The 13,787-nt window shown below is 32.2% G+C and overlaps 1 protein-coding gene across 1 annotated transcript; it reads right to left on the bottom strand.

Moving 5' to 3' along the window:
• Positions 1-2,905: 2,905 nt before the first annotated feature.
• On the bottom strand, positions 2,906-4,439 carry LOC134713752 (uncharacterized). The gene is made up of 2 exons (XM_063575040.1): positions 4,362-4,439; positions 2,906-3,840 (listed from the first exon to the last, which is right to left on the bottom strand). Exon 2 carries the CDS (start codon positions 3,829-3,831, stop codon positions 3,055-3,057), a length of 777 nt encoding a protein of 258 aa, XP_063431110.1. The 5' UTR covers positions 3,832-3,840; positions 4,362-4,439; the 3' UTR covers positions 2,906-3,054.
• Positions 4,440-13,787: the final 9,348 nt, after the last annotated feature.

Genomic DNA, 13,787 nt, shown 5'->3' with positions numbered 1-13,787 from the left:
AAGATACTACAAATAATCAAAGCTGGTGTACAGACAAGATCCATATAAATAAATAATAACAAAAAAGCATTATAAACAGTATCAACAGGTCGAATTAACAAGAAAATACGATTTGAGAGTACTCGCAGTTACTGACAGCTAGTTAAAAGCCAAAACCAAATTAATAATAAAAAATCATGCATCAGAGACTAAAATCAACTAAAACACATCCCAGGGATTTAGTATTTTAACGTCATTAATAGTCAAAGAAGACATGACTTGTGCAATGCCAAAAATAAATGTATCGGCAGGTAGTAGGATAGTGAAGAGCGACTTCTTTAGAAATAAAAATTAGCGTGTCTGTGTCTCTATACATCTCGCCTCAAAAGATAATGAAATTTAGTTATGTTTTAATTTGCTAATGACAACTATATTCAGAGATCTAATTACAATATTGGTACGATAACCCTTACTTATAAGTTTGTTTAAAGGTTCGATGAGTTTACAAGGATCATACAGTGATTTCCTCGCTTTAAGTACAATATTACCATAAAATTTAGGATGTGAAATACCATTTTTAATAAGCTTTCTACAGGTATAGCCAAATTTACTAATCAAATCTTTGTATCTATGAAAAAGTACATTTGAACTTTGCAATATATCTGAGGTAGTTAATGATTATTATGTACACCTTAGCTGTGCATGATCCTGATTTATGAAAGATTCAAACAAAAACGACTCAAAATGCAACAGTGTATATATTTAAATTTGTTGAGTCTTTTCAATGAGCAAAGACAGTCATGACAGTACTGAGAGTGAAACAAAGCAAAGCATGCAGTTATATTCCCCTTAGAAAAATGAACATTATTAACAGAATTATATGTAATTTTTTACATAAACTATATGATTATCATTTGATTGACTGTTATGGGTGATACTTGTTACCATGGCAACTGTTGTAATAATACTTAACGATTGTAGTTTAGAGCTTATATATGCTTCGATGCATGTCTTTTCATACAGGTTTGGAAACAATTGAGAACATTGAATTCCCTATACTGCAGAATTCAACAAATAATAACTCTGTTTCAAAGGAGAAAATACGTTACATGGTGATAAAATTTAAGAGAGCCCCACGCAATGTTTTTTTTTTGGTCAGGTAGTATTCAAACTTTGTTACTACAATGCTAGTTATGCTTAACATATTTTCAATTTTTGGAAGAACACACGAGAAAATTTGACAAATTCACAATACTTTATGATTCCGAAAAAAATAAATGTTCTTTAGTATTTTTTAACAAATCTAAAAGTCGGGGTTGAACTGCAATATTAACTAAGCTCTGGAGCTAAAACCAAGCTATTCATATATATGAAATTTCTGAAAATAGAATTGATTCTTTTCATAATATAATCATTATTCTATTCATAATCAGGCTCTCCGACCAAAGGTTATCTTTTTCAAGAATCTACATGTAGGATTTTTTTTTAAATAAACCTACCCCCCTTTTTCCTAACCTTCGGTTCTAATCCCAATGTTTCATTATATATTACATTTCTTGAACCTTCTGAAAGGACAGACAAGACTGTGAGTGAAGCAAAGCATGCAGTCATATTCCAACTTGTATATAAACACCGTCTATATATAATATATGTATTTTTTTACATAAATTTCTATTGATACATTTTAAAATAGATGTTGCTATGGGTAATATGTATTTCCATGGTAACTTTTGAAGTCAGCAACTATTAACGATGGTAATTTAGAGTAAGCTTATGCGTAAATGTAATTTTTTTATCAGTTATGAAACAATTTAGTACATTTAAGCTCTAAAACTGCAATATTCTGCAAATAATAACTCCGTTTCCAAGGAAAAATTCGGTTGCTATGGTGATAAAACTAAAGAAAGTCCCAAGCTTTTTTTTCATTTAATTTGGTAAAGTAGTATTTCCAAACTTCATAACTATAGTGCTAACTATGCTATACATAGTTGCTATTTTCTGAAAAACACCATAGACAATTTGATAATTTTGCAAAAATCCCAAATTCAGAAAAGTTGAAAATATGCATTTTTTGGGCAAAAATTTTCAAAAAAATTACAAATTTAATTTACATGCAATCTTAACTAAAATGATGCTTAAACCAAGTTGTATCAATGTTACATAAGAAAATTAATGAAAAATGCTTGATTCTATTCCTAATCAGGCTCTGAATTGTAGTGATTTAGCTGATTTTTGAAACATTTTACTATGCCTCACAACCAAAAAATAGAGTGTCCGTTACCATGGCAACCACTCATTTTTTCCCACTCATATTTAATTTTTGAGCAGTATTCAGTTACTGCTTCTTCTAGGCCATGTATAGATAAAATCTGAAACCCTCATAAATCACATGTATATATGGCACTCTGCCTGGTTCTTACAAAGAGCTGTACTTAAAAATGACATAACATTAATAAAACAAGCATGTTAAAGTGACAATTACAAAAATAATCGTAAAGACATGACTCCTACACAAAACATCCAGACAAGAAGAAATGTTTTTTATTCAAATGATATGTCTACGTGAAATATAAAAAATATATACATTTGTGATTTACATATAAAACCATACGTAATGATAAAGTACACTCACTTTTCACGCACGAATATTATGTTTGATTCTGTCATTATCTACACCTGACTTATACCAGTGAGTGAAACATATCAGCAAATCACTTATAACAGTGAGTGAAACATATCAGCAAATCGAGAGAAAGGTTGACTGGTGTTCCGCCTTGTTAAGTAGTACCGCAAATACTGTAGTTATTGTACACTTTGTAGAGAAAATACAGACCGTATTTTACAAATTGCCTTTTTGTTAGATATATCAGGAACATATATATTGAGGTCAGATATACTGTTCCCAGGATATAGCGACAATTGAATATTCTTTACAGGTATATGCATCGTTTCAGGTTGATGTCTCATAGACGTTTGTTTCACTGTATCTACTTTGATGAAAAATACGCATGTACACATTAAACAACAAAACACCATTTACATTTCATCATAACCTGGCTTTATCATTAAACAATATTAAGACACATCGCCATGGACAAGAGATACTGAAAAATATATCAATCCTGATAGAAAAACAACAGCAGCAATGACTCCTAGTGTATACAGAGCAGACGACCATCTCCCATCATGCTTTGCTCTGTCGTCATGACCAGACTTGTACTCCTCATCAGATCTCTCCATGAAATGAACGCCCGGTAAACAACACAACAAACAGAAGAAAAAGAAACATGGACAATGTAACACGGCATGTATCTTATGGTTACACCTATTATGAGGATTGGGCTGAATTACATAGTCCTTCGGAGCGACTCGTTCTTCTTCTGATAAACGATTGAAAAAATATCTTAAAGGTTCATCTGCCACTTCTTCTTGTGCCATACATTCTTGTTTCTCTGACCATGGACTTAATGGCTGAGTAAACACAAAATGTATATTGGGTGTAGGAGGACATGTGATTGGTCGGCGAGGGGTATCATATGTCTGGTGAAGATTTTCCCATTCTTCGCCGATAGACATATTTATCTGTCGAGTATAGTGAGAACCAGCTGACTGTTTTGATCGTATCGAAAATGTCCTTTGAAAAGATTTTTCAGAAAACGGTGATCCTGGAACAACCGAATCGTCATGGTAAAAAGGATTGTAATATTCCGGATGGCGTAATGCCATTTTTGCTGAATCAGTGTCATTGTAAATATTTTGATTGTAAACATCGAAATCTAAAAGTAGATCTTCTTCTATTTGTAACGCTAGATTATCATGGGCTGGTGGCGCCGATGGTACAACATATGCCATTTTAAAGATCTACAATAAAAAACAACAATAAAATCAAGATGCCAGATGAAAAATATTATAAACACCCAAGCATACATTGGACAACCCTGACTGAAACCCTTTTCTAGAAGACATGTCATGCCATTTTAAAGGTCTACAATAAAATACAACAATAAGAACAAGATATCGGATGAAAATATTGTATACACTCAAGCATACATTGGACAACCCTGACTGGCACCCTTTTCTAGTAGACATGTCAATTCAAATAAAAAGTATGATGGTTTTGCTGTATTTAACCGTCTATAGGACAGTATGCTTTCACCAACACGTGTCCTTAGTACGAAAACAACGCAAAAGAATGAACTACACCTATAACAATATATACAAATACAGGTAAAGATTGACAAACAGCCATTATCATCTTGTTATTAAATATATGTTTTAAACTTTGATCTAGTTCAAATGTATATAATATTACAATCAGACACAAGACAGTTTGAAAACAATGAAATAAAATTAATTTATCTTTTGAAAAAGTGTTAACTTACCACTGTTAACTGTTTATCCACGGCGAGCAAATAGTTTCATTATTGTTGAAATGAATCATATATCCGTCACAATACACAATTATGATTACAATACATATTACATACCATTAGGGCGTAAAATAACACGACGGCGTTTTTATTGGTTAAAACAGTTTATTAATAAGTTATAAATGTAATAATTATAATTATCTGAATTGACGATAAAGGCTACTACTGTCTTCCCTTTCAATACAAGAGAAGATGATTTTTCATTAAAATGACACAGAAAATATACGACTCGTCGTGTATATAAGGAACACATGGACTTCATACAAAGGAGTAATTCGACTTAAGGAAATAAATGGCCCATCCTAGTATATTTCACCTCGCATCCACTGAGACGCAACAGCTGTAACCAAGCTTTTAGTAACTTTGTATGAATAAGGAATCTAACGTTATCCTATATTGTTTTACGGAGAAAAATTAAAGCGAGAGAATAAGCAGCTGTTGGCAAGTATTGGGATGGGATCGTGAAAGACCACGCACTATCAAACGGTGAAACAATTAAAAAAATAACAGACGTGTCTGACATAATTTATTCTTAAAAAAATACTGCTTACTACGGAAACTTAAATGCTATATATAAAACGAGTACAAAAATTGCACCTATTCAACAAAAATAGCTGCGGAAATCTTTCAAAGTTTCTTTGAGACCAAATAATTTGTATTTTATGAGTTGACATTATACACGTCTTTTAACATAGGTTGATATATTCAAATATACAAAAAAAAGTTCACAGTATGTATTCCAGCAGATTAGCACATTGGAAAACTGAGTAAAATCTACGGAAACGTCGCATCGCCATTCGTGTTCATGAAAAGTCATCTTTTTAAAATGAGCAAATAAAAAAAAAAATGTGTTACATGCATCTATTTCTTAAAAAATGAATACTAAGCATTAACTTATGTCAAATTGTTCTAAGTATTTGAAGAAATAAGACAAACCATATAGTATTGGATTCTTAAGGATTGGAATTTAAGCATGGATGCAATTTGGGTACTCCTCATTACAGACTCGTGCATCGTTTTAAGGTCGGTTTACACAACATTTTTCTATGATTTAATATCGATATAAAATAAAATTGGTATAACTATATATACTAGTATATAGAAAACAGGGTACAGTGTTTTATCTCGCGGAAACTATATTCAGCTCGATATATTAGCCTAGTAGAATTAAGGAATAAAATTGAGAATGGAAATGGGAAATGTGTCAACAACCCGACCAAATAAAAAAACAACAGCAGAAGGTCACCAACAGGTCTTCAATGTAGCGAGAAATTCCCGCACCCGGAGGCGTCCTTCAGCTGGTCCCTAAACAAACATATACTAGTTCAGTGATAATGAACGCCATACTAATTTCCAAATTGTACACAAGAAACTAAAATTAAAATAATACAAGACTAACAAAAGCCAGAGGCTCCTGACTTGGGACAGGCGCAAAAATGCGGCGGGGTTAAACATGTTTGTGAGATCTCAACCCTCCCCCTATACCTCTAACCAATGTAGAAAAGTAAACGCATAACAATACGCACATTAAAATTCAGTTCAAGAGGAGTCCGAGTCTGATGTCAGAAGATGTAACCAAAGAAAATAAACAAAATGACAATAATACATAAATAACAACAGACTACTAGCAGTTAACTGACATGCCAGCTCCAGACTTCAATTAAACTGACTGAAAGATTATGATTTCATCATATGAACATCAGGCACAATCCTTCTCGTTAGGGGTTTAGTATCATACCATCATAAAATATATGAGAAGAACATAACTCGTGTCATGCCAACAACTGTTTTTAGAATAAATGTGTTTAGTTCCGACGCAAAGACCTTATCAGTGGCTCAATGTTAACGCCAAAATATGCAATCTTTAATGACTTGACAACAGTATCGTAATTATAGCCCTTCTTAATAAGTCTATTCAAAGGTTTTGTAAGTTTCTGAGGTGAATACTGACACCTTTGTGCTTTATAAAGAATATTTCCATAAAAAAATGGATGTGAAATACCTGAACGTATAAGAAGTCTGCATGTTGAGCTATATTTACGAATGATGTCTTTATACCGATGATGATATTTAGTAAATGTTTTGACTAGTTTGTGATATCGAAAACCCTGGTGTAATAATTTTTCAGTAATACATAAATTTCTCTCGTTAAAATCTAAAACATTGTTACATACACGAGCGAATCGTACAAGTTGAGATATATAAACACCGTCAGATGGTGACAAGGGAACGTCACCATCTAAAAACGGATAATTAACCATAGGAAATAAAAAATCATCCCTTTTATCATAAATTTTAGTATTCAGCTTTCCGTTAGTGATATAGATATCAAGATCGATGAAAGGGCAGTGCATGGTCATTGTTAGTATTAGCTTTATTTAAAGTAAGTTCAGCAGGATAAATTTCATTAATATACATACTGAAGTCGTCATTATTGAGAGCCAAAATATCATCCAAATATCTAAAAGTATTATTAAATTTGTTTATCAGATGTTGTTTTGATTGGTCTTTGCTTATTATTGTCATAAGTTGCATTCAGTCTCTGCTATATATATAACCATGGCATGACCAATTGTAATAGCGGCAATTGTCATTTAGCATATGACATGAACAGATAGCTAACTATTACTGTGCGTACACCACTCATATATTGCCTATTTGTTTGTTTGTTATACTATTGGTTGATGCTGCTGGTAGTGATAGCCATTATGGGAACCATCCGTCTAGCAGTAAATATTTCTTTATTGACAAATCATATAATTTTAATAACAATAGAGCAAACAAAATTACACATCTGTTTTGTGATCGATATTTTGATAGTTCCAAAGGGTGAGGTTGAAATCACCCCTTCGTAAATTTTACAGACGCCATCACGAGTTGGTTGACCGTTATGGAATAACCGTTTCAAAAATGATATCGGATATGTTCCTTCCGTCGTAACTACAATCCCCTTCCCTTTCATGAATGACTTACCGAATTAGACTATTTACCAGATTTGTAATCACATTAGCAACACGACGGGTGCCACATGTGGAGCAGGATCTGTTTACCCTTCCGGAGCACCTGAGATCACCCCAAGTTTTTGGTGGGGTTCATGTTGTTTATTCTTTAGTTTTCTATGTTGTGTCATGTATACTATTGTTTTTCTGTTTGTCTTTTTCATTTTTGGCCATGGCATTGTCAGTTTGTTTTAGATTTATGAGTTTGACTGTCCCTTTGGTATCTTTCGTCCCTCTTTTTGTATTATAATCAAAATGATATTTTTGATTCATGCTGTAATTTGTGCATAAATTAGTATATATGTCGTACATTTTTATGATACATTATATACGGTATTGCTGATTTTTTTTTTTAATTAAATATACTATATACTTGTATAAACTTTCATTACTCCCTAAAACTTTCTCTTTGAAGACCAAACTTAGATAAAGGAAAGACAGGAATAGGATTACATCTTATATCTTATGACTTTATCAGATTCTGCCAAACATCGGCTTTGACAAACTATAAAATTGTTTGAGGTGCAAAGTTTCCGTCAAGTCATTTTGGCACCATACTGTTCTCACATTACAAAATTAATCAGACTATTTTGTATCCAGTTTATGAGGAAATAGACTAGTTGATGTAAATTGGCAATTTTAAAATCGATGGAATCAGTTTTGTCATTATATAATCATATATCCTTAATTTCGAGCTGTCTGTCTGTATTTGAATTTGATATATCAAGAAAATATAAGATGTGAAACACATCTTGCTTTTCATCTTTAATCATAAATTGACTGTGTGTATGGAATTGGATGTTTATTTTATGAAAACATTATTTCAGTGTCTTCAACCTTATTAAACAAGTGTGATGTATATAATAGGCAGCCATTTTCAATGTTTCCCTAAAGTAAAGAATAAGCAGTTCACACACATTAACTTGGTGATTTAAAAATATTCTATTCTAGTCTCTTCATACTGTATACTAGTATATTACAAGTATGGAGAATAGCCTTAGGGACGACATCAAAAGTTCAATGAAGGATAAAAAAAAACTTAATTCAAATAGTTTTTTTACTGACCCCCCCCCCCCCCCCCCCCCCCTTACCCCCCTCTTAACTTAATTTGGGAAAAATTGTTTGACCCATATGGATATATGTAAAATCGATGTAGGATAAATAAAACTTGCAGCCCCACCCCCAAACTATTTGAATTTAAGTTTTTTTTATCCTTCATTGATCTTTTGATGTCGTCCCTTATAGAACAACACAGTTTTGCTACAAATAGATATTTTTGTTATTATATCAATAATGAAACCACACGGTGCAAAATCAAATAACTCTTAGTTTTATATATTATAAAGGAGTACATACTATATGTACAATATAAATACATTTGCCATGGTATATGTCGCAAGTGATAATTTATAGAATGAATGTTTTGCTTGTATCAGCTGGGAATTTGGATGAGGGTTTATAAAAACTGTTAACGAGGAGATCTGGGCACTCAGCAGTGATTCCACCAAATAATTCTGATTATGTAAGAGATACCATTGAACATTATATAAGAATCGTACATTCTCCCTATGTTTGGACCAGGAAACAAACCAATGATAAAAAATAGGTGAACAAAGTGATGAATGGAAAACTGTCTTGAATTGTATGCAGGCAACACTAAGGGACGTTGCTTTTAAAAAGATATGTTTTTGTCATTATAATAAACAAAATTCCGCATGTCGGTAAAATGCTCAAGATATCTTATGTTATGTCTTTGTCTTGTAAACCATTAATCTGGATAAAGCTACATGTCATTATTATTATTCCACTTCGTGTCTGGAATAGAACAAAACAAATTTATTACCACTGAATTTAGTCCTTACATTACACTACTTTTTTTCTTTCTCTTATTACAAAAATAGAGTTGTCTCGCTTTACACCGTAAAATAGTTAGCTATTCACTGTGATCAGGGACGTATTTAAGTCCTTGCTGTGATCTTTCTTTATTAAGAAGATCTTGCAAAAGTCTTCTGTATATCATCGGCAGAAAATGTTAACGAACAAAGAAGTATATAGCTACAACTATTAAAATGATAACTATTTGTACAAAAAACAACATATAATCAAACAACAAATATTCGACAAGTTTTAAGCACTCAAGCATTCGTTTGTGAAATAAGATAGAAATTGATGGAGTAACAATTTTGAGAAAATAAGCCATGATTCCATTTAGTAATGACTTCGTTAAAGAGAGATATTTGCGAAGAAAGGTTAAACCAATTTTTCAAATCTAGGAATTTTAAAATTAAAGTCTTCCTCGTTGATTGACATTTATAAATAACATAACTACAAGATATTGTAAGAGACAATCTACTTAGCGCTGTGGAATGACTCGAAATATCACAGAGAAAAGAGGAAATAAAACCAACAATTTGAATTGCAGTGAGATTCACAAAATAGAATATAACCCGTTATTTAGCCTGACGTTTTTTCCTATTTTGTCAAATTAAACCTATCCCAATTTCATCGTGGGTTTATAAAATTCACATTTTTGACATGGCGTCTTAACAATTATCCAATTACATTATAAAGACATATGAAATCTGTCATTGGGCTTGTTTATATCGTAGCATTGAATAATGTAGTCCCAGGGTTAGATTGGAGACATTTTGATAGAATACTTAGGTAAGAAAGTCTTCTTAAGAATTAATTACACCCGATATGAAAGGGAGAATAATTTTTGTACACCTCCGTATTTTATCATTGGTAAGTGCACTATTAACATGTATCAACGGAGGTTAATTTGATCTACACAATGATGCATTGTTGATTCTGATGGAAAACTTCGATCTTATCATTTTATCAACAAAAACTTTTTATTTTTCGTCTGTTATATATAATAAAGGATTATTGTGATTAATTGTATATCAAAAACTGATTAAATATATGTCGTCAGAACACTTAATATTGTAAAGTGCTATCCCGTATTACATTATTGTTGTGAATATAAACGATAAATGCGTTGCCGTTTAAGATACTATCACTTGTTGATGGCTGCATACAGTTCAGGTTTTTGAGTGTGTTTTCATATGACTGGTGAATGTTTGTCTTTTCGGAAAAACAAATCTTGCACAAAATCTGGGACAAAATATCCGTTATACTGTACTTAACTCTTTGTCTTTGTTTAGGTTTCTTTAACTACTGACGAACAAGTTGTTGGTGGTTGCTGTTGCTCGTGGTAATTTCTGTATTATATAACCATATCGATGTTCAATATTAAACATGCAATGAATCTATATATTTCCAAATATCGTTTTAAATAAAATTCTTTGTTAGGGGAAGCAAAGAGCCTATACTGAAATTAATGGGTCATCTGTATGAAATGATATTTAGCTCACCTTTAAAATTTCTACATATTGAGGTCCGCAACAAATTTCTTTGCATGTATTTCAATATGCCTGTGCTGCTATATATTTTGTCTGCATGTTGTGTATTTAATGATGTGTTTATGTTATTTTATATTCGGTAAAAAGCTTTTTAAAATAGCTTACGTTTGGTTTGTAATGTTATTTAACCGAATCAAAATAAAACTTTCGTTTTCGCATTCGTATTCGTATAAACGACTTCATGAATGTCAAAATTGTCCAATTTTCATGTTAAACTTCCGAAAATATGTAACAATTGGTTATTAGTTATTTTTCCGTAATACTATGAATGCCGTGAAAACTTTTTTAAGTAGTTTAGAAAGTCGCAATCTTTAGCTTCATGTTTAAGAATGATTTTTTTTTCGAAACATATCAAATAATTATGGCTTTATGCATCGAACGTCAATAGAACATTGTTATCAGTAATTATAATAGAATAATACAATAAGTATTGATTTTACATTACAGAAATGTCTGTAAAGAGGCTTAGAACTTCTACATGAACGGACTAAGAAAATCCTCAAAAGACAGAGGTATTTCTCAATAGAATTATTCTATCTATCAAATTAAAATCCTTGGTCCGTAAAGTTAACTGTCCGTTCAAATGATCACAGATCTGTTCGTTTGTATATACCAACACTGCGGGTACCAATATAGTGATGCAGGAACTGTTACTGTAACTCTTACAAAGAATTCGAGCTCATCCGAGATATTTTTATTGTCTTGTTAATTTTTTCATTTTACAATTTTACTTTTGGCGTTGACCACGCTGTGTCCTGTTAGCTAAAGTTTATCTCCCCGCCAGATTAAGGGACACAAAGAGCCAATGTTTATATGAAAGATTTTTTTACAATGAGCAAAACACAAACTGTATAATTAGCCATAAACTACCCACCATGACAAAATAAGATACAATTAAAACAAAAAATAAAACCGATACCTTTTTTGTTGTCTGTTCTTATATGATGCTTATGCTCTCAACTCTTAGATATTGTGAATTCGAATGGTGTTTTTAGCTTACAAAACAACACTTTAGAATAACAGTTACATGAATGGTCGTATATTCATAGCCATCATATTAAAATTGTCAGATTATTGCTAGTCTAGATGCTCAAGTAGTCAGCAGTGCATAAAAAAAGAGGTTTGATGAAAAACAGACGAAGATTTCTAGAAATTTCATTCCATTGTATTCAACAATTTAACCTCTATATATCTTAGCAGATGGAATTTCTAACAGAGTTTTTACAAATGTACTTTGTAAGTCTCTCAACATGTATTTGGCGGGACTAGGTGGAAATTGCATGTAAAGGGTCGTTTAAAAATAAGAAGTTAAAAGGATTTAAAGGTAATGGTGTGTAAAATGCAGCAGATTAAATATTTTTATGATCACGACATGAGGCTTTTCGACAATTCAATCACATAATCTATTCTTCTAAAACGGTGACTTGAACTAGGCGGTGTAACTATTTACGGTGGAGAAAAACTGAGGGAAAATCCCATAAATATCATTTAATTTATGACAGATATCTTTATAATATATCGAAACAAGTTATTTATCTCCCACAAATGAAATACAGCGAAAGCTTAGATCTTATCTGCAATAATTAATATTTATTTCAGAAGAATGCACTTCTATTATCACATTTATCGTTAACTTGATCAGTTCACCATCACTGGAAATAGACGGAATTGTTCACTGATGCTTTTCTAACTTCATTTGTTAATTATAGCCTCTTTATGACTAATTGATTAGCGGATATTGCTATTGCTTACATAAGTATTGTATGTGAAAACTTGGTGTGGACAGCCGCCTTTTTGTTGTACAAAATGTCTGTCGGTATCTAATTAGAGAAGACGCTCGAGCGATGATTCGTGTTACACAGATTTATATTTCTGATTTAGAAGTTAGAGTAAAAGGAAACTGGTAGTATTTTTTCAGCCATAGGCGACATTACTTATATTTTCTTAATTCGCTACTGTAGGACAATACTGTTTTGTTGTGGTATTAGTGCTTCATTATCCTGTTTCAGAAATTGAAGTAAAATGGTGGTATGATCTTCTTTCTACCTTTTTAGCTTATATTAGAATATCCATAGCAACCGTCATTTATATCAAATTAATGAAAACACTTACCTTTCTGAAGAAATTTATAAAACATATACCCAAATGTTTAAAAATGTATTATTAGAAATATACACACTGCAGACATTCATCACGAGGTTGACCGTTGTGGAATGTCCGTTTCACAGATGATGGAGGATATGTTCCTTATGAAGTTATGTTGTAACTATACAAACCCGTTCCCTTTTCACGAATGTGACAGTCCGAATTAGACTATTTACCCACAGGCACTTGTTTCTATCCATTGGAAGAACCACTATCAACGTATATTTACTCGTAAATATACGTTGATAGTGGTTCTTCCAATGGATAGAAACAAGTGCCTGTGTATTTACCGATGTTGCAATAAGATGAACAACACAAAGGTCGCTGAAATGTGGAGCAGGACCTGCTTACCTTTCCGGAGATCATACCCAGTTTTTTGTGGGGTTCGTGTTGCTATGTCTTTATTTTTCTATGTTGTGTTTTGTATACTATTGTTTATAAAAAAAGAAGATGGGATATGACGGCCAATGAGAGACTCTCCACAAGAGACTGAATGCCACAGACATTTTCAGCTATAGGTCACCGTACGGCTTCGAACAATGAGCAAATCACATACCGCCAATTCTGCTATAAAAAAAAACGAAATTACAAATGTAAAAAAAATTCAAACGAGAAAACTAACGGTCTAATAAATGTACCAAAAAAATAACGAAAAACAAATATGCAACACAGCAACCGACAACCACTAAATAACAGTCTGTTTGTCTTTTTCTTTTTTAGCCGTGGCGTTGTCAGTGCACCTCTAATCACAACGCTCCAAATTCGACTTCCTTCAATCGGCACTTTGTATGTCAGTATATGTTATAATA

Source organism: Mytilus trossulus, chromosome 4 (assembly GCF_036588685.1).
Source record: "Mytilus trossulus isolate FHL-02 chromosome 4, PNRI_Mtr1.1.1.hap1, whole genome shotgun sequence".
Lineage (NCBI taxonomy): Eukaryota > Metazoa > Mollusca > Bivalvia > Mytilida > Mytilidae > Mytilus > Mytilus trossulus.
Note: the sequence above shows the minus strand (reverse complement) of the source record. Positions and strands in the feature narration are given on the sequence as shown.

Excerpts from the sequence above, each read along its gene's own strand:
- LOC134713752 (XM_063575040.1), bottom strand. The coding sequence starts at position 3,831 with ATGGCATATGTTGTACCATCGGCGCCACCAGCCCATGATAATCTAGCG.